This window comes from Boleophthalmus pectinirostris, unplaced genomic scaffold (assembly GCF_026225935.1).
Source record: "Boleophthalmus pectinirostris isolate CB_2022bp ecotype Guang Dong unplaced genomic scaffold, ASM2622593v1 HiC_scaffold_2, whole genome shotgun sequence".
Lineage (NCBI taxonomy): Eukaryota > Metazoa > Chordata > Actinopteri > Gobiiformes > Gobiidae > Boleophthalmus > Boleophthalmus pectinirostris.
The window spans coordinates 28,938,858-28,963,156 of record NW_026571152.1 but is presented as its reverse complement, the minus strand read 5'-3'; the positions used below and the strand labels follow the sequence as shown (position 1 = coordinate 28,963,156).

General features: G+C 41.3%; 1 protein-coding gene across 1 annotated transcript; it reads left to right on the top strand.

Moving 5' to 3' along the window:
• Positions 1–391: 391 nt before the first annotated feature.
• LOC110169510 (chromatin remodeling regulator CECR2) lies at positions 392–24,259 on the top strand. The gene is given in 20 exon segments (XM_055155116.1): positions 392–675; positions 10,792–10,886; positions 11,926–12,109; positions 12,885–13,012; positions 13,184–13,294; positions 13,413–13,483; positions 13,567–13,730; positions 16,242–16,331; positions 16,453–16,591; positions 17,285–17,414; positions 17,487–17,527; positions 17,609–17,700; positions 17,788–17,914; positions 18,481–18,815; positions 18,931–19,056; positions 19,247–19,691; positions 19,694–20,062; positions 20,349–22,044; positions 22,129–22,185; positions 22,256–24,259. Coding segments are annotated over 19 exon segments (4,509 nt in total). The 5' UTR covers positions 392–555; the 3' UTR covers positions 22,175–22,185; positions 22,256–24,259.
• Positions 24,260–24,299: the final 40 nt, after the last annotated feature.

Below are 24,299 nucleotides of genomic sequence, written 5' to 3'. Positions count from 1 at the left end.
CCCAGAGAAAGCACGCAATGCAATAAAAACATTTTTAAAATTAAATAAACAAGTAAAAAACATGCTTTTATTCGAGTTTAGCATTTAAAAAGTAAATACAAAAGCTTTAATACACACCAATGTTTGTAACTGCTAAAAATAAAAATACAACAAACAAAATACCGTCAGGCTAATAAACTGAAGAAGTAAAAGGCGTCCTGTTTTAGATATTTACACGTTGTTTTGTGCTCGATATGTGTACGTATTGTTGAATAGTTCTGTAGAATAGTTGTTTCTTACTAAATAATAATAATAGTATAAGAGTGCGTGTGCTCCCCCCGGTAGTCTCGTAATGGTACGGCCCTCCCCATCTGCTCCGGTCGGACCCGTGGGTGAGACTGATTGAAACAGATTGAGGCGCTGTACGGGTCGCAATGGCAACCGCGCAGAGGACGGAAGAGGCAACTTTTGTCGCGCTGCTGAAACATGTTTAATTCTACGTCCACGAAAGAGGACACCAGGGAAACTACTTACTAATGTGAAAGATAAACGCCGCGGCTTTTCTTCTGTCCTAAAATGTCACAGGGATGTACAATTTCTGTGGAAGAGATCCAGTCTTGGTGGGAAGTCCCCGCCATAGCCCACTTCTGCTCGCTGTTCAGGACTGCATTCAACCTCCCGGACTTTGAAATCGAGGTAAATTACAAAGTTTTACTCTTGAGAAAGCGCCAGTGTTGAAAATGACCGAAAAGAAAAGTTGTTTGTGTCAGCTTTCTCTTCGCAAACGACTTTTGTTTTGCGTTTGTGTGATGTTGTATAACTAGCTTAGCAATGTTGCCTTAACTTCCCGTCTTTTAAAATTACTAGTTAAGGCGATCCTGTTAGGTAACTAGCCACTGTTAGCTCAGGCAGGTTGTACCACTAATTAACCTCTATTATTTTAGAAAATAACCATACGATTGGTCTTGATTTGCTCTACAACGACGAAGTAAACAGCCTCGTTCACGTATTTGTTGTTGCTTCCAATACATCGATGCTCCATTTTGACAAACTAGACGTAAAACCATGTGCTACTCGTTTGTTTTCATCATAATTTAAAACCACTGTCTGAATTAGATTAGCTTGTTTCGAAACTAACCAGCTATGCACTCTTCTATGTAAAGTTATCAATCTTTGTTAGTCACATCTACAAACTACTACTACTGCTACCGCTACTACTACTAGGAAATTAATCATCTTGTGTTGTTGTTTGTTGTTTATAGTTACACGTGTTTATTCCAATCTGCGTGTTTTAGTTTGTTATTGATTACGTTACTGTCAAATAAAGTTAAGTTCATGGCGTGAGGTGGGAGTTATTGTCTTGTGGTGTAAGCCATCTGGCCTGGCTGGGGACGCAGATGCTGCTGTTGGGCATTGTTTACTCGTACAAGACCTATTTTGTTTTGAAGACCCTCCCTTTAGTTGATTATTTGTGTTGTCCGCGGCGGGCTAAATGTGTACAACAAGCTTAATGTAGTTATCATATCCGATTAACTCAGGAACTACTCTGAAACATAACATTAACCAACTTCTTGCTGGGTTTCTTGATGTGAAAAGGGGCTGTTCTCTGCTGCGACAATGATTTAATCTAAGCAATACTTTCTTTAGTAATATTAGTAGGACCAAGCTATTATCCAATCGATCAAAACACGCAATACGAGTGTAACATCACGTATCAACAGTCTCCATCACTTGAGTCCCCACCCCCCCGGGTCACACACTCACACAGCCTTTGCTTTGTTGTTGTGCGACGTGCAAGACAGATGGGAGGACCTGTAGTAGCACCCATGTTTCTGTGAAAATTAAGCCAGATCACCATTCATAACGATCATTTTAAAGGTCCTATAGTACATAAAATTGACTCTTGAGAGCGTTAAGCCATGTCACAATGCTGTTGCCTCCTCAAAAACATACCTGGAGTTGTGTTTTGTTTGATTAGTGAGTGTTTGAGTAATCCTTTTATTATTAGTCAACAGTCTCTCAAACTGAAAACACAGTTCCACCCTGTGATGTCATGTAGTGGTAGTTTACAGGTAAAAGGTAGACATTAACTTGAAGAGTCCTGTAGAGATTGGCAATTCCAGGTCTGAAATTATCCAAATGAATCTAGTAAAGATTAATTGGAGTTTAAATTCTTCCTGTAATACTGCATGACATCACAAGGTGGAACAGTGTGTTTTCAGTTTGAGAGAAGCCTAAATATGCAGGGTTTGTATGTTAAACATGTGTGATTAAAACAAAACACATCTCCAGGTATGTTTTTGATGAGGAAATCACATTATTATATAGATCAGAAAATAGTTTAATATGGGCCCTTTAAACTTTCATCTATCCAAACAGAACAGCTGAATTATACATGAGAAAAAATATGTATTTTACTAGAAAAATACATCATACAATCTGCTAAGGGTTATCATGCACTTTATTCAATCGCATTTAAAGGTTCAACTTTAAAGGTTCGCAACCTGCTTGTCTCCAAGGAAATGTTATTGAACGTTGCACTGCAAAGCACTGCAGTGTTCCACCATATGACATGAAATTTCTCCATTGAGACGACTCACATAAGAAGGTGTTTTTCAGGGTATTAGTGTTTTTCTATAACACGGAACATTCCAGTTAAAGCGGTAACAACTCTACAGAGACAATGTAGCTGATCCTCCACCAGAATAGGCACACAGTTCACCGTTATTATAAATAGATTTCTCTCTGCTGCTCTGAGTCCAGAGAGTCTTTGATTTGGGGAGCCATACTGCAGATTGTATCACCTTGTTCAATTGCAGAAATGATCCAGAGCAGAAACATATTAAAATAATACCAGAATTCTTCTTTGAATGAGGCCTATCCCAAACATGTATAGTGTATTCAAAGCAGTGAATGCTGCTTTGTTATAAGGTTAAGAAGTACAAATTGATATTTCAAACTGTCTAGTGCTGTTGTTTATATGTTTTTTGTGCCTAGGTAGTTCATGGGACAACTCTGATGCCACATGTAACTGAGCGTGGTGTTGAGAAAGCTGCTTCTGTGCTGCCCCTGTAGGACGACTGCGCTAGTGGAATTACTTTAGACAAGGACAGGAAGTGACTTTGAGTGGTCATGTCTGAGTGAGAGGCGTCAAATGATTTAACCAAGGCCGGGTCGCTATTGTCAAGCATTCCCTCAGGGCTTACCAGCAGACACCAGAACTTGTCATATAATTATGTTATAATTGTAGTAGTTTAAAAAATAGTTTTGAAGGTCCTATATTATGCAAACTTGATTCTTGTGAGCTTTAAGCCATGTTATAATGTTGCTACCTCCTAAAAACACACATGGAATTGTGTTTTGTTTCATTCATTCACACATGTTTGAGTAATCCTTTATTATTAGTCTGTCTACATCTCCAAAGACCAAAAAGGCCCTGTTCCACTTTGTGATGTCATCAAGTGGTAATTTTCAAGTTAACAGCTTCCTTTTACCAGTAGATTTAGAGATGGTCAATTCCAGGGTTGACATAATCCAAATGATTCTATTGACGGTGTATGGAGTAACACAGTGGAGCACTTCTACATTGTATTACAGGTGACATCACAAGGTCTAACAGAGTGTCTTTAGTTTAAGAGAAGAACACAGCCTAATTATGCAGGGTTTATGTGTTAAACGTGTGAATGAAAGAAAACACAACTCCAGGTATGTTTGTGATGAGGAAACAGCATTATAATATAGATCAGAAAATAGCGTAATATGGATCCTGCAATACTGCAGCCTCTTGCCTTTTTAACAAAACCCAATGATCCAGTCCAGTGACACTGCTGTGCTAGTGGGCGATGCTCTTTCTATGGTGCTGCTCAGTCATAATGGTTTGCCTGGGCCCTCTCAGGAGACCTGACAAAAGCAGGCCTTTCATATTGTCCAGAGCTGATGCCGACTCCACTTGTCACAGTCGTGAGGTGTCCGGGAGGCCTCTTTGTATGGACCTGAGAGTTACATAGTATGTCATGATGGAAGTGGAGAAAATGGTCTTCTTGAAATTCTCCACTGTTATTTGTCAGTCTGCTTAAGACAAATATTATATATTTCCACATATATATATTATATATTTCTCTGTATGTTCTGCTTGATTAATGCACTTTTATGCTCTTTCCACACCTTTGCTGTCAGAGTTTGAACCCAGCAGCTTTCACTCAATTTCTGCTCCTTCCTTATTTCATGCGAGTAGACTGCTACTAAAACAGACCATCAGCCACTGATCAGAGATGTGTTAAGCCAGCCCTCTGAAACACGCACTGCATTACACTTTACATTGTTATACTTTGTTTTTTCTTATTGTCATCTTCTTTTATTATTACCATCTGTGTAATCATTTCTGACATCACTCTTATCTTGTTGCCACATAGCAAGCATTACCTCTCCCAATATACAGTACAGTGGCAATTATGAGGATCCTGACGCCACAATGACACTTCAGGATTCTGACTACCAACTTTGCAATTATAGGATGAGCAGAGCACCAATTAGAGAAGAAAGATCTGGTTTCAGTGTAAAAGGGCCAGTCTTTGATATAACTGCATTGTTTGTGTTATAATGTGGTATTGTACAATCTTCATTTGACATTATGACATTTGTGATTCCCTTTACAGCCTGGAGCTTTAAATGCTCTTAGCCAAGCTCCCGTATGTCTCCCACGCTTTGGTCTTTGCCACTGTCTACATCTAATTACACTCACTATCTTTACAGACAGAAATATGAACTCCATATAAGCTATACAAGAATTGTGTCAGTTTTTTGCAAGTGTCAGTTGTTTGCAAAAGAAAATTTTGTATTGCATCAATTTACAAATTGTGATCATTTAAATTGTGATTTTGATTTGACTGTGATAAATTTTACAGCCATACAAAAAAGTGCTTCAGCATATAGTGACTTCCTCTGTGGGACTGTCCACTGATCCTTTCATGACCTGGTGTTGGTCATTCTCAAACCCACCTGAGCTTGTTCGGGCCCCGTGTGGTGGGCCCCGTGCGGTGGGCCCCGTGCGGTGGGCCCCGTGCGGTGGGCCCCGTGCGGTGGGCCCCGTGCGGTGGGCCCTGTGCAAAGGGCCTTGTGCGGTGGCTCTGTGAAGTTGTCTAAGCATCACTGAGACTAAAGTCCAGATCACAGTTGATTTTTTTATTTTTTTTATTTTGGCACAGTGCGTGGTGCAGGTGGATGCTCTTGTCTCTAGCAGGGTTCTTCTGCCACTGCAAACGCCCCTCTATCAGGCCCCAGTGTTGTTGTGAAGGGTGTTTAGTCCTATTTGATCAGCTGAACAAGAGGGCAACAGAGATTTTTGTGCTTTAGATACTTGCCACTTGTTGTTTTTGAGGCTGCATATGTTTTCTGTGATTGGTGGTTATTATGTGAACAGTTATTGACAATCAATAATGTATGGTTATTTATTTCTGCAAAGGTCAAATGTTTCTTGCTTAAAATTGTTTTAGAAATCCACACTTTTAATAAGATTATTAACATCTATTTACACTTTCTTTTAGACATTTAGATGTTTCTTTGTCTGTTCAATGTGGCAGTATTGTTCTGATCGATTTGCATCAACCATAAACACTAGACAGAGATTTGCTGATGCTACAGAGTTGCTGCAAACACCAGTACACGCACACACGCACACACAGAGCTCTTTTGGTATAACTTTAGGCATTTTTTTATATCTGCTCTTCAGAAAATGAATTTCTACAAAGTCATGTGTCTTGATTAATTTGCAAATGTTGAGAAGTAAATATTTAGACTACACATACAAGTCCTGGCAGTTTTTTCTTTTCATTTTAACAGAAGCTTGAAGTTTCCTGTGGTGGAGAAACCATAATTTGAATCATTTGTGTCTGATTCAGTGATAGGAGAGTTTCTGTCCTCTCATTGTCAGAGTGCACTATATACATGCAGCCTTAGTTATATTTGTGTAGTTTGAGATTTTCAAACAGCACTGTGCAAACAATATTATTAGCAATCTTTTCGTGTCTCTTGAGTTTCTTTTGAAAAGCATTATATGGAATGAATGTATTATAATAAACCTGTTACCTCTTGAGAAACTCTTCTCCCTGCCCATTGCCCCCCAAAATGATCCACCATCTCACCAATCCAGCTGTGATGTTTTTAACATAGTTTCCAGTTTAGTAACACTCAAATCAACAGGCCACAAACCAAGATGCCCAGGAAAGTGCAAAAATGAAACTTGCCCCTGTAAACCCCTCAGAGCTGTCAGCTCTGGAAGCACTGTGTCATTACCTCAACTTCCTGTCTTCTAAAGGTTCATTCACCTCCTGCATCTTTTGGATTTTCCCTCTGTGTCCAACCTACAGAGCCCTCCTGCTGACACAACCTACTCTGACATGTTTGTTCCAACTCATCTGTAAAATGGCAGATCAAAAACCTGTTGTATGTCACTTTTAATTTCCTTTCTTCCCACAGAAGAGTTTAGAGGCGCTTTGTCTTAGACTAGCATCACCCCTCCCCCTTCTGTGATTGACAAGTGGAAGCAGCGGTGGCATCAGATGGTTTGATGGTTGAGGATGGGTGAGGAGGGTAAGGGGGGGGTAAGGAGGGAAGAGGGCGCTACAGAGCAGGCTCAGGGGCACCCGCTCCATTGTTGATGCTCCCCATGGTTCCCTCTGTCTGTCTCCAGTCTGTAGCTCCAGCACTCTGAAGCAAAACAGAGCACTCACCAAAACAGTTGTGGAAGTTTCATTGGGCGTTTAAAGCTGTTCTGAAGTATTGTAAAGAGGGTTGGGTTTGCTCCTTTGTCTAACATGGTAACGTGATTTATTGTGAATCACACTTCACTAACTGTGTTATTCAGGTTAATCCAATCTGAGCAGGGTGAATGTGCAAGTTTGGAAAGGAGCTACAGGTGGAACAGTGGTACACATTACTCAAATACACACAGGTTTTTTGGGTTTGTTTACATGTCCTTTAGGAATTATAATGTTTTTAGGTGATATTCTGGTTACCTCTTAGTAAAGTAACCTCTAAGTAAATGAGAGATGCAGCCAGTCTCCTGTATGCTTAATGTTTCGACTCACACAGTCATTAATCCCACCTATGTGTTGTGCTTGTCCATCAGCCGTCTGACTCCTCATGACATTGGCATTTGACACTGTAATAAAAGTGCTGTTGGTCTGGTGGAAAACCGCACTAGAGAGTTTTCATTCATCCACACTGCTCCTTCCTGTTGTCAGTGAGCAAATGGGCTCCGCGCCTGCAGGCTCTTAACTGCTGAGCTGTGTCAGCTTGTGTTAAGGGCAGGTGTGCTCCCAACTATTCAGCCCTCTTCAGCCATGACTGTAGATTAGCCATCATTCAATACTAGAACCAGTCATCAAGAGTCTATGGAGCAATGAGTCAGCGACGTTGACGTGTGACTGTGGTAATCTGATGAGGACGCAAACCCTTTCCTGTTGTTTGTCATGTGGCGGGAGCTGGGGCCAGAGGCTGTTGTCAGATGATGGCTCCTGGAGGAACCATGTGTGAGATGAAAGTGGGGGCGGGGAGTGAGAAATAAAGAAAGAAGAGCCTTTACACAACAAACAGTCGACCCCTCCCCCGTCACAGAGCCTCACATCCTCCAACTGCTACTGAGATGGAGCCCACAGGAGCTGTTAGCGCCTGGAGAGAAGGAGGGAGAGGGAAGTGTGTGCCCAGAGGAAGCCCCGCACCAAGTGGATACGACACAACCTTGAACACTGACGTCTTTATCTGCGCCTTTCTTATGTTAGCGGATGATTGCACTGCCCACTGGGAATGACACGTTCAACTTTTATCTTCAAATACATATGTTCTGTCAAAAAAAATTTATAAATTGTGCTATTTGTTGACCATGTTCCAGTTCTGTCCTCTAACATGATATCTGGTGGTGGCTTAGCATTGTAGTATCATTTTGTTATATAATAATGCCCGTGAAGCCAGTCTTCTGCTCATTAGCTGTGAGATATTTTGTATTCTTGTATTCTTCTTGCTTGTTTGCATCGTATCCTGTCTGATTAGAGAAGTGCTCTCTTGTTTTTAGTAGAATCGTGCACAGAATGGTTGCTGCAGATGTTACATGTAAAGCAGGATGTGTAGTGACACAAGTGTGAGACCTCCTGAGGCTGGCTGACGACAGCGGCTGTGGCCATGACAGTCCTTTCACTGCGCCTTGTCTCACCCAGTCATGTTTCTCTAAGAACTACTCTCTTCAGTGTGCTGCTCTGTTGATTGTGACAATCTTCTGATTTATACACAGTATTCTGAGGCTTATCACTTCACCTACTGCCCTTATCAGTTTGGACTATTGATCATTAATGAAAGCGGCCCAAGTGCTGCTCTGTACCTTGTTTATCCTCAGTGCATTTGTGAAATCTTTCTAAAGATTGTTTGATGTCTTTACACAGAAGTGTGGATGGATATAGATAGGGCATGGACAGCAGATGCATTCCTCTACCATCTGACACTCTTGACTGGTGCTGTTAATCCTGCTCCATTCTGAATTGGAGTCTTCCTCCATAACCCTCTGACTCTGAGCTGTCCCTCTCAGCTCTGTCCACTGGCCCTGTCCTGCACTGATCAAAGTGCAGTGTCTCTGTGGACACGCTCCCTGCAGTTTAGCCCAGGCTGATAGGGAGCAGAAGGGCCAGTGTGACATGGCCCTCAGGGGAACCTTTTCTCACAGATTTGACTCTGACACACAAGCCTTTCACAAACACTTAGTACGGGTGTGTTATTCCTCATTTGTCCAAGAATGATCCATGGTAGTAAAGATTTAAATGCTAGTCACCTGGACACTGTTTTTGAAATCGAGACATTTGAAAACCTACCACTTTAAGAAACACCACTTTCTTCATCAGTCATTTTATGTTCCTCACTATGGATTATTAAATCTGTACAAAATAAACAGAGAAATTAGAATGTCTTGTTAGCATTTCATCATTATACATTGTCTTGGTTGTTTCCTACTGACTTGAGGTCATGATTTTTATGTTGGCATAGTGCTTGTCTTTATGTGTAAATAATGTGAGAGAAAACATTTATCAAATTGATATCAAAGTGAAGAGATGACCTGTGCAGAATATCCCATTATGTATCCACCATCCTATTATAACTCCAGTACATTCTGCCACATGTACCTGGTCTTTGCCTCATAATTACAGCAGGCTGATTAAAAGGAGTAATGGTTTGTTCTGTTTGAGTCATGTGGCAGATTTCTATCAGCACTGGCTAAACCCGCTCTTCTAGCATGAGTTTACTGCGCACACTCCAGTCTGACCTCGAGCAGAAACATCCTTCTCATCCTGTTTTTCCACTCTGAGCCTTGTGTCTGTGCCTCTCCTTTTCTCTGCCTTTCGTCACCGCTGACTGTTGGCTTTTCACGAGGGGTGTGTGCTGCTGACCTCTGGTGACCTCAAGAACTTCTAGGTTGAAGTTAAGTCATACTGGAGTTAGGCCTGTCACAATAACAAATCCTGAAGTGTGACATATTGCTGAAGTAAATATAGATGAATTTATGCCACTGACACAATAACCCATGAGAAGTTTTATGCCAAAAAAAACCTATTGGTATTGTTAAAAAAAAAAAAATCATTAGCTGCCATGAATAGACAGTAGAATGAAACCCTTTAGTACTTAGTTTGCATCTGTAGTGGGTCATAGAAATAATTCAACATTTTATGGCTTAAATCTTATCATATAGCCAAAAAATAACCAAAAATGACCCAGAAGTGCAAAGAAAAAGTACACACAATAAATACTGACCGAAAAAAAAATAATTGTTCCAGCCTTCCTGTACTGAATAATAAGTCGATATAGTAATCATCGTGACGGGTCTAACTGGAGTTGACCCACCTCTTGTATATAGTCGAGATATATTTTGTATTACTAAATTTCTATAGTTTATTTTTACTTGTACATAGATTTATATAATTATGGCTTGTTTGACACCGGTCTCTTGCTATTTTTGACACTTATTTAGAATTTATTATTATCAATTGTATTGTTGTTCTTTGTAATTAATATATAATAATAATAATTTGTAATTATATCATGTTGTATTGTGTGAGCTACTGTGTCCCAATAATTTTAAATTAATAAAACTTTGGACTAAATCGTAAAGCTCTTTCTATTTAGCTGTCACTTTTATAAAAAATCAAACACTACAAGTGTTGTGTTTAGAAATTATTATAAATTCCAAAATCCTACATAGTGGCTCTTTAAGAAGTAAGCAAGACTAAAACAACACAATGTACACTGTTGTCTGAGTTGTTGAAATAAGGGCTCTTTTCTTTTATAAAGCTGCTGCAGATTGCTCCTCTAGTCAAACTCATTACCAGGCCTGTCATAATAACACATTTTGAAGTACAATATATAGTGTAAGAAAATATAGACGATAAACTATAATCTTGAAATTGTTTTATGCCACTGACAAAATCATAAAGCAGAATTATCCCTAAAAATGATCACATATGTACAATATGGTTAAAAAATACAAACTACAATAAATAAATGGCTGAATGACTGTAGGATTTTGTGTCTATAATGAGTCATAGAAGTTATTTATTCAACTCTCTGAAGATCAAATCTAATACAACAGAAAAATAACAAACTAATATAAAGAAAAAGTACCATGATAAATATTGACTTCCAGAAATTATCGTTCCATCTGTCAGATATATATTGATAAGTCGATATAGCAATTATTGTGACAGGCCTACTTATTACTCCTAAAAATAATCAGTTATAATGAAGTCTAACCCTGTGTCGTCTTTCTGTTGTGTACAGGAGTTGGAGAAGGCCCTCTCGGAGCAGGATGTGGACTTCCTTGGAGATCTCATTGCTTGTTTGCTGCAGGGATGCTATCAGCGGAGAGATATCACGTAAGACCAAAACACTTTTGAAACCGTTTAGCATAGTGTGTATTTAACTGTATGTGCATTAATCAAGTAATCCAGGTTACACCCAATAAAAGCTAATACATAATTGAAAATAAAACAATTATTTACACTAGTGCATTGTTTACACATGTACATGTTTCTGTAAATGAATTAAAATAAATAAATTATGTTCATATCCAACTGAAATGACATTAAAAATAAAAGTTATTACTTTTCTGGGAAGTATTAGTCAGATGCTGATGTGGCTCACTGACGAGTCACAGCGCTGTCAGCATGTCCTCTTGGTGCATGAGGACATCATCACTACAATCAACCATTTCCCCCAATAACAATAGAGGAACTGTATGTTTTGTAGTTTTGTTTTGTTCACACAAACCGCCCTCAGTACAATCATCCTATAGTTGTGTAGTAGAGTCTGGACTTGAGTTGCTGTTGCTAACAGAGTACAGCCGGCTTTATTGGACTGGACAGGCGCTGGCATCCTGGGGGTGGCAGCTCAGTACTGGCCTTTCACAGATCTGCCCTTTTCATCCACACGCGTTAAACGCTCTGCCGGAGCGGGCCCCAGAAGGGAGGGCTGCCGTCGAGGAATACAGGGGCAGAAAGAGCAGAACGGAGGGGGCAGAGGAGGGAGCCTGCAGCTGTCTGTGTGAAAAGTGCTCACTGCTCTTTCAAGATAAGCCATTTTTTCTGTCCTCCTCTTTGTACGGCTGCATAGATGGTAACCCCTGCCCCAAGCCCTTGTTCTGTTCAGCTGGGCTGGAACTGAACGGTACAGATTAATCAGCAAGGCCTAAACCGGAACCAACATTTGTTTGGTCACTAAGACACACACTCTTTTTCACAACTTCATTTATACCTTCACTTTTTGTACTTTGCAATTTTTAGGGCCCAGAGGGAGGTGAGACATTGTGTTTTATGGCATACTATGTAAAAATGAAATGTCATAAAAAAGGCAAAACAGCAACACATTGTTGAAACACACAATATGGTAAAGTCTGTCCTCCTTTGTCCTCCTCAGGTCTCATGGATATAGCAGTTACCTGAATGACATCATCAGCTACAGGTGGGAACTAGAAGAAGGGAAGCCCAACCCCCTCCACGACAGTTCTTTTGAGGGCCTGCCTGTCCGCACTCAGGTGGAGCTGTTACACCGCCTCTGTGACTATCGCATGGACGCTGCTGATGTTTTTGACCTACTCAAGGTACAGGCTCAGCCTCAGGAGCACACAGCTACTGGGATTTAGCTATTTGTGTTCTCTCAGATGACTCTGGTTATGGCAGTGTGGAGTGTAGCACTGGAGTCAACCATAGACAAATATTTTGTCATTAAAAAGGCATCTAGGTGATGGGATTAACGTAAGGGTTATAATACCTTTCTTTCAATATCAAGCTTTGGCAGGTCATGATGAGTTGTAGAGAAGCCTCCCCAATGCTCAAGACACAAGTGTGTGTTTATATGATATTGTTCTACTGAATTTGTTCTTGAACATGAAGATGTACTTCAAATATAATTATTCAGATTCCTAGAAATGGGTATAGGGTATAGTGTTAGTTTAATCAATAAAATAATAGAGCTGTAAGCATCCAGGTTTTCAAATGTGATAAAAATATGCACATCTCACTGATTCAGCAGCCACCTTCTACTAGTTGGGCTTTTTTAAGCTTGGTCACATGTTGCTGTCTGAAAATCGGGCAACCCTGCAGCTGACTGCCAAAGTGAAATAATAAAATCAGTCTAATGTTCAAGGTTTTACCAACACTAATGCAGTGTCATTAGTTAATGTTTTACTGAATAAGCTGTGCCCTTTTCTGCCATTTTAGTTTGTTGTTTATTTGTAGATTACAATATATTTCTACCCAGTCACCTAAAACAAATTGTGTTTGTATTCTGTACTTTACTTTAGAAACTTTGATTGAAATATCCACTAAGCTGAAATGAATGTATCACATGTATAACATTTGCTGACTTTCCTACAGGGCCTGGATGCTGACAGTCTGAGAGTCGAACCACTGGGGCAAGATGGAGATGGAGCCCTCTACTGGTATTTTTATGGTACCCGCATGTACAAAGAAGAGCCTCTCAGAAGAAAGTGTGAAAAGGGCAGGTAATTACTACTGTTTGGTGTGTTATCTTCTAAACTCTCGGTAAACTCTTGGGCATGTGGTAATTGGTGTTCTGACACTTTTTACTGCGCGTTAATTAGAGGAGCTACTTGTTACTGTAAAAGGGTGTCATTTTGAAAAGCTTCCTCAGTGTTGTGCTGTTTTTGGGACAGTGAGAGCCCTGCTTCTACATCATCTGCCTCCACATCGTCTGCCTCAACAACATCAGAGAAAAAGCGGAGAGGAAGACCAAAGAAGAGACAATTTGATGATCTTCAGCAAAGGTTTACAACCACTTTATTGATGTTAACAAGATAATACAAGATGGAACATAACTTTTAAAAATGTAATTCACTGAAAGTTGTTTCTTGTTTGTATTTTAACAACTACTTTTTTATTTAGTGATACAGAAAGTGAAGGGAAATTCGACATCGATCTACCGGATTCCTCCCCTGTAAGACTTGAATATAAAAGTAAGATTGTGCTTTTTTTTTCCTTACCTGTGCTGGTCTTAGATTTACAGTAATAAAGACTAATACTTGGAATCTCCCATTAGCTGACTGTAAACGTGGGGCCTGGTCACTTGTGTGTGATACTGAGGAGCAGTGGGTCAGTCTGGCAGACAGTTTTAAGGACAAGAGCTCCTCACGGGACCGTCACCTTCACCGCGTCATCACCCATAACTTCCTCCCCGAGATCAGCAACATGATCGAGCACAAGGTCACACACACTCTTTGTAAAGGATTTTTATCACTGACTTCCTTTAGGGATTATTGTAGGGTTTGGCATTAATTATAGTATCTAGTGTGTAGGGAAAAGGTTGTCTTTTTGTCAACCAGAAACCAGAAAATTTACTCTTTAAGCCATGTTATAATGCTGTTACCTCATGAAGAACATACCTGGAGTTGTGCTTTGTTTCATTCATACTTGCAAAGCAAGTTCAAAGCTCATAATGCTCTGTTCCACCTTGTGATGGCAATTGGAAATTTTGGGGCTAAAATGATCCAAACGATTCCATTGAAGCTGTACACAGTGGAGCGTTTTGTATAACCACATGACATCACAAGGTGGAACAGGGTGTTTTTAGTTTGAGAGAAGAACACAGCCTAAAGCCCGCCACACATTACAGGAGAATTTGCCCGATTTTAGCTGCAGTTTGTGGAGGCGTGACCTGACTTTGTGTCCTTGTGTGTGATTTTGAAGACGCTGCTCTCCTTGCGTGTGTGTGTGGTGTCAGTGTGACTCTCAGCTGCTCGGTCACATCATAACCACTAAACATCAGCAACACTATGGTAACATCCAATAAAACAGAGCGTCAGGGGAAGACAGAGTGACAGACACAGAGGCACAAGATACAAACTCACGAAATAGTGAAAATAATGAGGTGACTTTATTACTCACCTCTCTTAAAGTTGTAAAGTTAAACTGCAGCATCTTATCCACATTATCCATAGAAATTGCCCTCAAATAATAACACCCAGTCCAAAAAACTCTGCTATGAATCCAGTTTGAGGTGTTCTTTAAAAGTAAAAAGAGGGTAATTCCTCATGTGTGTCTGTTTACATCCACACAGCGCACAGATCAAGGTAAAGCTGCAGGTTAGCGATGGTGACTCTAACTCCTCTGTATTTTATCACCAGCCTTCTGTGCATTAAATTGAATGTATATGAAGTACTACACCACATTTCATAAATAATAAAACACAGTTTTGACTTGTGTCCAAACTAGAAGTGCAGCGCTCTGATCTTTTGAACAATTAAGAGTCTCAGTGAGTGGTTTTAGTGTAGTCAGGAAACAGCTGACGTGATCATACTCACAGCTTTGTAGCCTGTGATATGTAGCCATATCCCGCTGCAGTCTTTGTGATTAGAGATTTAAAATCCCATAAGATTCTCCTCGTGTCTGGTGTGCATGTTTTGTCGCATGTTTGAAGACTGAAAAATCCAAACATGTGTGAATGAAACAAAACACAACGCCAGGTATGTTTTTGATGAAGAAACAATGTAACATATAGCTTAATATGGACCCCTTAACTAATCTTTGAATGAGTGTAATTTTTAAGATGGGGATCCTTTGAATCAGTGCTCATGTGTACAGCCATTTCTCTGCTGTCAGCCTTCATTGGACAGGGCACTCACCTTGAGGCAGATGGAGCCTCTTGAATGACAGCTCTGCAGTGGCCCTCATTGTGACCTCTCAGTGTGGTGACTGCGTGTTTTCTGTGAATAGCATCTTTGAGCTCTCTATGTTCAATTAAGTCTATCTTTAACCACATGCTGTGTTTCAGATAGATATTTCAGATAGAAATTTTGATTTAAATATCGGTAAAGCCTTTTAAAACCTTGTTGCCTCAGCTCCAGCCAAAAAAAACAGAGCATTAGAGGAAGACAGGCTGACAAACACAAACTCTGGAAATATCTAAAATAATTAGGCAACTTTATTACTCACCTCTTGTGAAGTTGTAAAATTAAACTGCAGCATCATATCTATACAAACAATGACACTCATTCCGTTAAACAAAGCTATAAATCTAGTTTGATGTGTTCTTTAAAAGTAAAACGGTGAGAGCAGATCCTCACGTGTGTCTGTTTACATAAATCCAGGCAGCAAGGATCTCTGTGAAGCTGCTGCTACAGTAAATACAACTCTACTTCTGCGTAATTCATCACCAGCCTTCTGTGCATTAAAATCATTTATCTGATCTATTGCACCACATTTCACAAATAATAACACAGTTTTGACTTGCATCTAAACTAGAAGTGCAGTGCACTGATCTTTTCAACACTTTAAAGTTTCAAAGCCAGTCATTTTACTATATACACAACATGTGGTGCACTTGCAACTTTTAGCTTGTGCTACGCTGTCTCTTCGCTACAGTCATCCTGCTAGGAAATTTAAAATCTCATCTGATTCTCCTCGTATCTGTGGTCTACGCTTTTTGTCACATGTTTAAAATGCTCTTAAGACTGAAAAATCCTGTAGTGTGTACTTAAGGCAGGATATTTTGTTGTTTCTGGAGGAAATTATAATACGTGGCAGCCTTTGCAATTTACTAATGGCATTAATTCAAATTGCGATTTGTGATTTGATTAATCACAATCTTGCAGCCCTAAAATACATTATGCCTTTATCAATTAATTTATAAAAGAAGACCTAATGCTGATGCTACTGTCATTTAGTTACATTACGTACACAATGATTAACATGGTTATGATTTCTCTATTTCTTTAGGAGCGGGAACAGAAGCAGAAGCTACTCAACCCAAATCCAGTTAGAACATCAGAAAGGTTCTCTCAAAAAAACGTGAAGCAAGAAGAGGAGGTGTGTATCAATAACATTTTTCTTGAACCAATTATTAACATTTGTAATGTTTTAATGGTCCTTCATCCAATTCTGCATACAACAGTTAATGCACAATAATGACACTTGTTCACATTCACAGAATAATTTGTCAGAAGATGAGAACAAAGATGAAGATCTTGATAGACAGGTTCTACTGGCAGAACAGAGGCGAGAGGAGGAGAGACTTCTTCAAGAGGAACTACAACGAGAGAAGATGGAGAAGCTCAAAGCTGCGGAGGGTAAACATTTACACACATATAACAGATAGAAAGTAAACAGCATGTAAAACTAACTGTTGTGTTTGCTCAGATGGGTTTTCTATTGCTATGGGCCTGAGCGGTTGGGAAATGTACCGCAGCATAGCATGAGTGGATCTGTGTGATTTATGTGCTGTACTGTGTAGACTGTGAAAGAGAATGTAGAGGCCTTTAATCAGAGGATCACTTGGCTTTTTCTCCCCGCCTCTGATGTCATCTGTCAGGGGTTAATGAACTGCTGATTGTGCTTCAGTGGAGGAGCCTCATTAATGTATTATAGATGAACAGCAGGACCTGGGCTGCTCACTGTGTGCATTGCATATGTGGAGTCCGCCCTCAAACATCTTTAATCCACCCGGCAGGGGGCTGGCAGGCCTCGGCCTTTTATGTCCAAAGATAAAGCAATACATATGCCCCCTTTCTACACTGTTCTGCTTTTTTGATCAATGTGACCCTTAGAAAAGTGCCTGATGAATCGTTCCCTTTCTACTTTCATAGTTTCTTCTGTGGCACAGGAATGGTCTGGTTTTCATTGACTTTCTGACAGTGACGAGCTACTGTAAACTAAGCTACTTTATGCAAAGTTTCATACCAGTGCAACATATTTACTTACAAGATTCTAAAGAATGTTTCCACCTATACTGATTTCCTTCCCTGTCTTATCTTCTGTTCTAGAGCGGGCAAAGAGAAGGAAGATGCGTGAGGAGCGCGCCTGGCTGCTCTCAGAGGGGAAAGACCTGCCACCGGAACTTTTAAACCTAGAGCCCTCTTCCCCGGTCCAAAGGAAACGCAGGAACAAAGAACTGTAAGGCACATTGACGTTTGGCTGTTTAAAACTTAAAGATTTAAACTTACCTTGCTCTGTTTCTCATTGCAGTAGCTATGACATTGACGATGACTACACTGCTTTATATAAAGGTAGAATCAAAAACATATATTTTGTTGAGTTAATGATGAAATTAAATGCTGTTGTATTAATAAAATTTATATTTATTTCAGTTCTTGAGGCACTCAAAGCCCATAAAGATGCCTGGCCTTTTTTGGAACCTGTGGATGACTCTTATGCCCCCAATTACCACGAAATTATTGAGGTGTTTATTGATAATCAGTTCTGTCCTGCATGAGGTATGTTTTTTGTTGACTACCTTAGCAAACTAGTCTGTTTTGTGTAATTTTAGACTCCTATGGATCTGTCTACTATTGAGAAGAAACTCGGTGATGGCAAGTATGTTGGGAAGGAAGAGTTTGTAGCAGATGTGAAGCTTATGTTTGAAAACTGCCTTGAATACAACGGAGAAGACAGTGGTAAATACAAACACATGGATAAATACATTACATATAAGTTAAAATGACAACAACCATTATCAGCATAATACTAAAGGCTTTGTGAGAAAGAGTATGCGTGTTTGTGAGGAAACTGCAGGAGTGTGCAGTGTGCTGGGGCCAGGCCAGGAGCACTTTGACAGTGATTAATGGAGAGTGATTGAGCCGTGCTCTGGTGCTCAGGGGGATCTTAGCCCTGCAGTGCCACAGAGACATTCCAGCCTCAGCCTAAGCCTGCTGTCTGGAGCCATCTATCCAACTGAACGCTCTCCCATGGGACGGGGGAGGAGCAGGGAGGAGGCCCAGGGAGGGACAAGACATGTTTGAGGGTTTGGTGAGGCTCAGGTCAATGTACACCCTCTGACCAGGTCAAGAGAGGCTGTTGGCACGTGGCCATGGCTTACATTCTAGTAATATTCCTCTTAGCTTGTGAACATGAGGCTATACGAACCCAAGCTGCCATCGGTTTTTGTTGGAACACATTTTTTGTATTGTGGTTAGTGTTTTTTCCCGTCAGAATGTCTTACGACAATGTTTGCTGTCCGCAGAGTACACAATCATGGCCGAATCCCTCGAGCGATGCTTTAATCGGGCTATTTTGAAACACTTTCCATCTGAAGATGGAGACACGGATGAAGAATTTCAAATTCACAAAGATGAAAAGGAGCGAAAAGACAAAAAACGCAGTCGTGGAAATAAAACTACAGGTCCAGAAAGTCTAATCAAGGCTACCGAACAGGCACAGCGTAAACGCAACACACCTATGGAGGAAAACGATTATAAATTAACGCGACCACCGTGGTCTAATGCACCCCCATTTGGCCATCCTCCAAACCAGCAGCAGGGCCATCCCATGAGGGGCATGTTTCACCCTGGGCAACAGGTATGTCATACAACTTTTTCCATTTTTTTTTTTTTTTCAATTTTTCTCTTTTCTTATTTGTCCTAAACCTGTAAAAAAAAATTGCATTTTGTTTGATTTTTTTTTTCTTCTACAGCTTCAGAGGCCTCATGGTCCCCACATGTTTGGCCAAAGAATTCCTATGAATGCTCACTTCAACTATCCAAATCACATGCTACAGAATGGTGACCCCAACGCGCTACGTCACAGCTTTAACATGCAGGTAATGTATATATCGTGTAAACTAGTGTGTCTACATTACGTGTGACATGTGATATTAAATCTAAATTGGACTATTTGGCTTATCTTTATCACTAGTGTCATATTCACATGTGTGTCAGAATAAATTTGAACTTTTTTTTTTAAATATTGATTTCACCTAAGTTTGAACAATTGTTCCTTTTATTTATCAGCACCACATGTTGCCGGGACACCACATGGGTGCCAGGTATCCAATGGGTCCTAATCCCACGCCTGCACAACCAGGACAGCACCATCCTTACATGGGCCCTACCCATGGCCCTTCGCTCGGGCCCCGTCCTGTGGCCCTTCAGCCAGGCCCTCCCCCTGAAGCCAGCATATACCCCTCCCACAACCAGCCTGAAGGCCACACTATGCCTCCTCTGCCCAACAGGTTCCCTGGGCCAGATGGCTCACCGCAGCACAACCATCCTGGGATGAGGCCTCCTGCTATTGGACCACCACATCTGTGGAATAGCTTGACTCACCGTGGACAGGAACCTCCTGGTGGGATGCATATGCAGGACCCCAGTGCAATGAACCAGCGCAACTACAGCTATGGTGGAATGCCCCCTCCAGTGGGGCACAAACCGTGGCCCGAAGCTGCAGGATACCCCCACCCCCCCCCAATGCCCAGTATCAAATGTCTGCTTCAGGCAATGGCCCAGGGCCCATGTCCTCTCGTCCCCCTGGGCCCAGTCCAGAGTTGTCAGGCAGGACCGGCTTGGCCTCGATGCTGGAAAGCCCAGAAATGCTGGCTTTACAGCAGCTGTCGGCGTCCTCTGGACCCCCCTCTGGACCCCCCTCTGCTGCCCCACATCCCCACATGGGCATGTATGAACAGTCTGACCTCCCTTCAGCAGTTGGCAGCACTCCAGCCCAGCCCTCTCAGTGCCCGCCTCCTGGACACCAACTTCAGCTGCCACATCCCTCTTTACACAATGGACCAGACCGACCACCATCTCAGCAGATGGGCACAGCACCCACAGGTGTGTCAGGCCTTTTATACACTTAGGTTTTTAATCCTGAAAGTTGAGTGAGTCTGGCTCACCCTAACTTCCAGGGGTAATGTAAATATCTAAACGGTGATATGAAAATCTGTTAAATTATGTCTTAAATGTAGAAGTTTATTATATTGAAGGAGATTTAGCCTAGATGACTGCTTCGTTGAGTTTATTTAACAGGTTTAGAGCAAAAACTACATACAGTGCTAAAATTTAATATTTGTAGATAAATGTGATTGTAATTAAACATGGTGTTTGTTTTTTGTTCTAGGCTCAGTGTCAGAGACAAAAATACCTTCCAATAATTGTGTGGACAATGCTTGGGCACACAAGGACACTGTCTTTGAGGACCAGGAAACATTGTCTGTCACAAATGTTCATCCAAACGGTCCCTTGGATGAGCTGCACAGTCCTCAGGGAGGATGTGAGAATGTGAATGGAACTGGTTTGTCTGGGAGACCTAAACTCCCAGGGGGCAGCATAATGAATTCAGCAAACTTAAACTTAAGCAATGGCAGCTCCCAGGATCCACATGCCAGGCCTCCTCAACATGTTTTAGTCCACACTTCTCCACAAAAAAGTCCAGTGCTTTTGCCACAGACTGATTCTTCATCACCAAACTCTGCACATCAAAAACAAGAGAGACACTTTGATGTTACACATAACCAACAAGAACATCAGCATCCTTTTGTAAAACAGCAGTCACAGGGAGCATCTCCTCAGAACATACAGAGTCCACACGCTCATCCATTTCCACACAGCTCTCCCAGGCCAAAGGCACAGAGCAGCCCCAGTGCTGCACCAGGGCAACCCTCCTCTTTCTCTGCTCTGCCCCAGCTCAGCCCCGCGAGCCAAGGAGCTCCCAGCCTCCCTGAGCCCAGCAGTAGATCAGACACAGAGCCAGATGTGAAGTCTGGTCCTGTTAATGGTGTTCACCAGGCCTTCAGCCCCAGCAGTCATCAAGGGCAGCCCATGGGAACCAACTCTGTTCCAAGGGCTCTTACAATGACCCATAATCCCCCCATGTCCTCTCATCCTCAAGGACACATGAATAGACCTATGAGTTCATACAACATGAGCAATCCCTCATTTAACCCAGCAAATAGACATCTGCACCCCTACCACGGTCAGCCTTACAATCCTCACCACAGTGCTGCGCCACGTGCCAACTACCACCATCAGGGAAGCCCATACCCCTATCATTCAACTCCTGGGCAGCCACACCCCCATGCCAACATGTACGCTGGTCCTCAGTACTCCTACCCTCACGCACAGAGCCAGGGCCATGGTCAGGTCAATGGCAGAGGTGGCTATCCTCCAGAGGACTGGCATCGCTCACAATATCAGCCTCATCAGCCAATGCCTGCTAGTGCCTACCTCCCTGCAGCCAGTGCCAAAGGGAGCAGTCAGGCCAGGGAGAGTAGCATGTCCCCAATGGGCTCAGAAGGCTCCAGTGGAGCTAACCTTATTTCCCCTTGTCCTGTCGGGGACGGGCTAGAAGAGCGGGGCAGTGTGAATGGCAACAGAGGCAGTCCAGCAGAGCAGGGACTCTCAGAGGAGAAATGTGAGCGGCCTGAAAGCCCCAAAGAAATCCTGGATCTGGACAGTCACAATGCAGCTTCTCAGCACGCCCCTACTCTCACTCGACATCACCCCTCTGCAGCTCCCATGGGCCCTGGCTTCATGTACACCCCCCGCTCGATGCACACAGCACCACAGCACATGATGTCACAAGCTCAAGGGATGGGCAACAGAGCTCCATATCCCAGCCAGCCGTACCCTCCTCCAGGAGGATACGCTCACAGACCCCACCCTCACCTGATGGAGGCGCTGCAGCGACCACAGCAGCTGCCCTACTCCCCTGGACAGAGCCGCATGAACATGTACACAGCCCCACAGCCTGGGCCACACTACCAGGGCATGATGGTCCAGAGAGGCCTGCCACCAGACCACTTTGTGCATGCCAGGTAACATCACATTGTGTTTATGCTAATATGCTATACTGTGCATGATGTAAGTGATATAAAGTGATTTTACCGTTTATTTTTCAGCCAACAGATGCCCATGCCTGGTGGTTCTGGCAATAAACAATCTTAAGAATCCACTGAGTAAGGGCCTTTTCATGTAAATTACTATTGTTAACTATTATGCAGCTTTAATAACGTCTTGTTTTTATAGACTCAGCAGATCCTTCGGAGAGGGAATTGTGCATCTTCAGCACCAACACATGTAATTTGTGACACTGGACATTGCGCCTAATGGACACAATTTAAAAAAAATGCTTATGAGCCATGACTTTATTTGTGGTATACACTGAAAGGGACTCGATGCCGTTTACTGCCCCACTTCCTGTAATAGACAAGGATGCAAAGGGGTGTTTCCAGGAATACTGCTCTTTGTAACCACTAGGCCACTGTGCCTTAAGCAACACTGGACATGTCTGATACAGTGGAATATTTTCCCACTCTGTAGAATTTGAGAGCTTTTGAGTACTTTAATGAAGACAACTGTTTTATCACTGCATTAGTCCACACTTTATAATTAACTCAGGTTTAACAAGAGGTACTATTTGACAAATCTAGCCAGCTTGAAGGCCCCCCCTTACAAATGCCTTGTTTTACTTTGTGAATGTATGTGTGAATGTTAAGTAGAAGTTCAGCAGGGTAGAACATAAAAACCTGAAAAGACTTTAATTTTGTGCATCAAACTCTGCCCTCCAAGTGAAGAATGTCTGACACACACTGTATTCACCAGAACCCACTCTATAATGCACTATTAATCTAGAAACAAGTGGCCTTGGATAGTCTTCACAAACACATTTTTATTTTAGTTTAGTTATGAGTACAGCCTTCTCCATTCTGTTTTAGATTCACATGAGATTGAAGGTTTTATAGAGAAAATGAACTCAAGAAAATGTGACTTGTTTTTCCCTCAGTCCCAAATGTAATGAGTTTTCACTTCTCTAAAAAGGGTTCAATAATCCTCAGATGTTATGAGCCCTGTCTGCTGGTGTATGCACATATTATTAACACGGTAATGGATTTTGTGTATGTTTCTTGTTCTTTTACTTCAAATGGTAGAGGTTCTTCTTTCACATTGAACTTTTTCTCAGGGTGCGCAATTGCTGTATACGGGTATCTTTCTTAATTGTTCACAGGAATTTGAATACGCCTCACACTTTTTTTTTTTTTTTTTCTTTTTTTTTTTACTGATTGTCATGCATCCTTTTTCCTCCGGTTAGGTTATATTAAAATTTCTCATGTTATATTTCACATTCCCTCGTTTTTCAACTTCAAATTGGTCCTAGTTTAGTGGCAGTGCTATCTTTCTATAGTCTCTGTTTAGACCAAGTTTTGCCTTGTTCTCCATCTGTTTAGTTCTGTAATCCTAAACATATCTACCTCATTGAGCCAGAGAGTAGCCACTTCCTCTACTGTTCTGCCAGACACATGTAGGTTACTTAAATGTGATTGTAGCAGCCTTATCGTAAATTATTTAGCTATATAGTTATGATTGGCCAGTGTCACTGTAATGTAACTTATAATTGTAGAGCTTTTATATTACAAAATTATTTCCAAAAATCTGTTTTTGTGCCGTTTCATCAATCACATATCTGGCCACACAGGATTTTGTTGTCTTTATTATTAAAATCTGTTTCTACGCATTGGCTGGCGTTGTAACAGTGTGTACAGAGGGACTGAAAGATGCACTGTAGACGTCCTTGTTCATTCAGATTCTTGTTTCTATAATTAGTGGGCCTGATCAGGTCTCATTACTAGATTTAATTTTTGTCGATATTAAACCAGAGATGAGGTGGTGGCACTGCCTGTAGTGTACAGATGAGAGTGTATGAGTGTCTTGTGTGGAATCATCACATGACTTGATCCATTCAGCTCTGTTTTTCTGCTGTCTTCTTTCTGCACAATTGGAAACGTGATAAAATGTGAATCATATTTATTTGCTTTTTAAACTTTTTCGTTTTTTTCTTGTACATTTTCCCCTTGTTTTAATATAAATGTGTGCTGTCGTTTTCTCCATGTTTTAAATTGTTGTCCTATACCTCGATTGTTTTGACAAAAAGACCAGTATGCTTCATTTTAAGCGCTTCATATCTGACTGATCTTTTTTTTTTTTTTTTTTTTTTTTTTCAAATGGATCGAAATACTGTACATTTCTTAGAAATAAATATCTTTTCTTAAGTAAATATGTCTCACATTTCTGA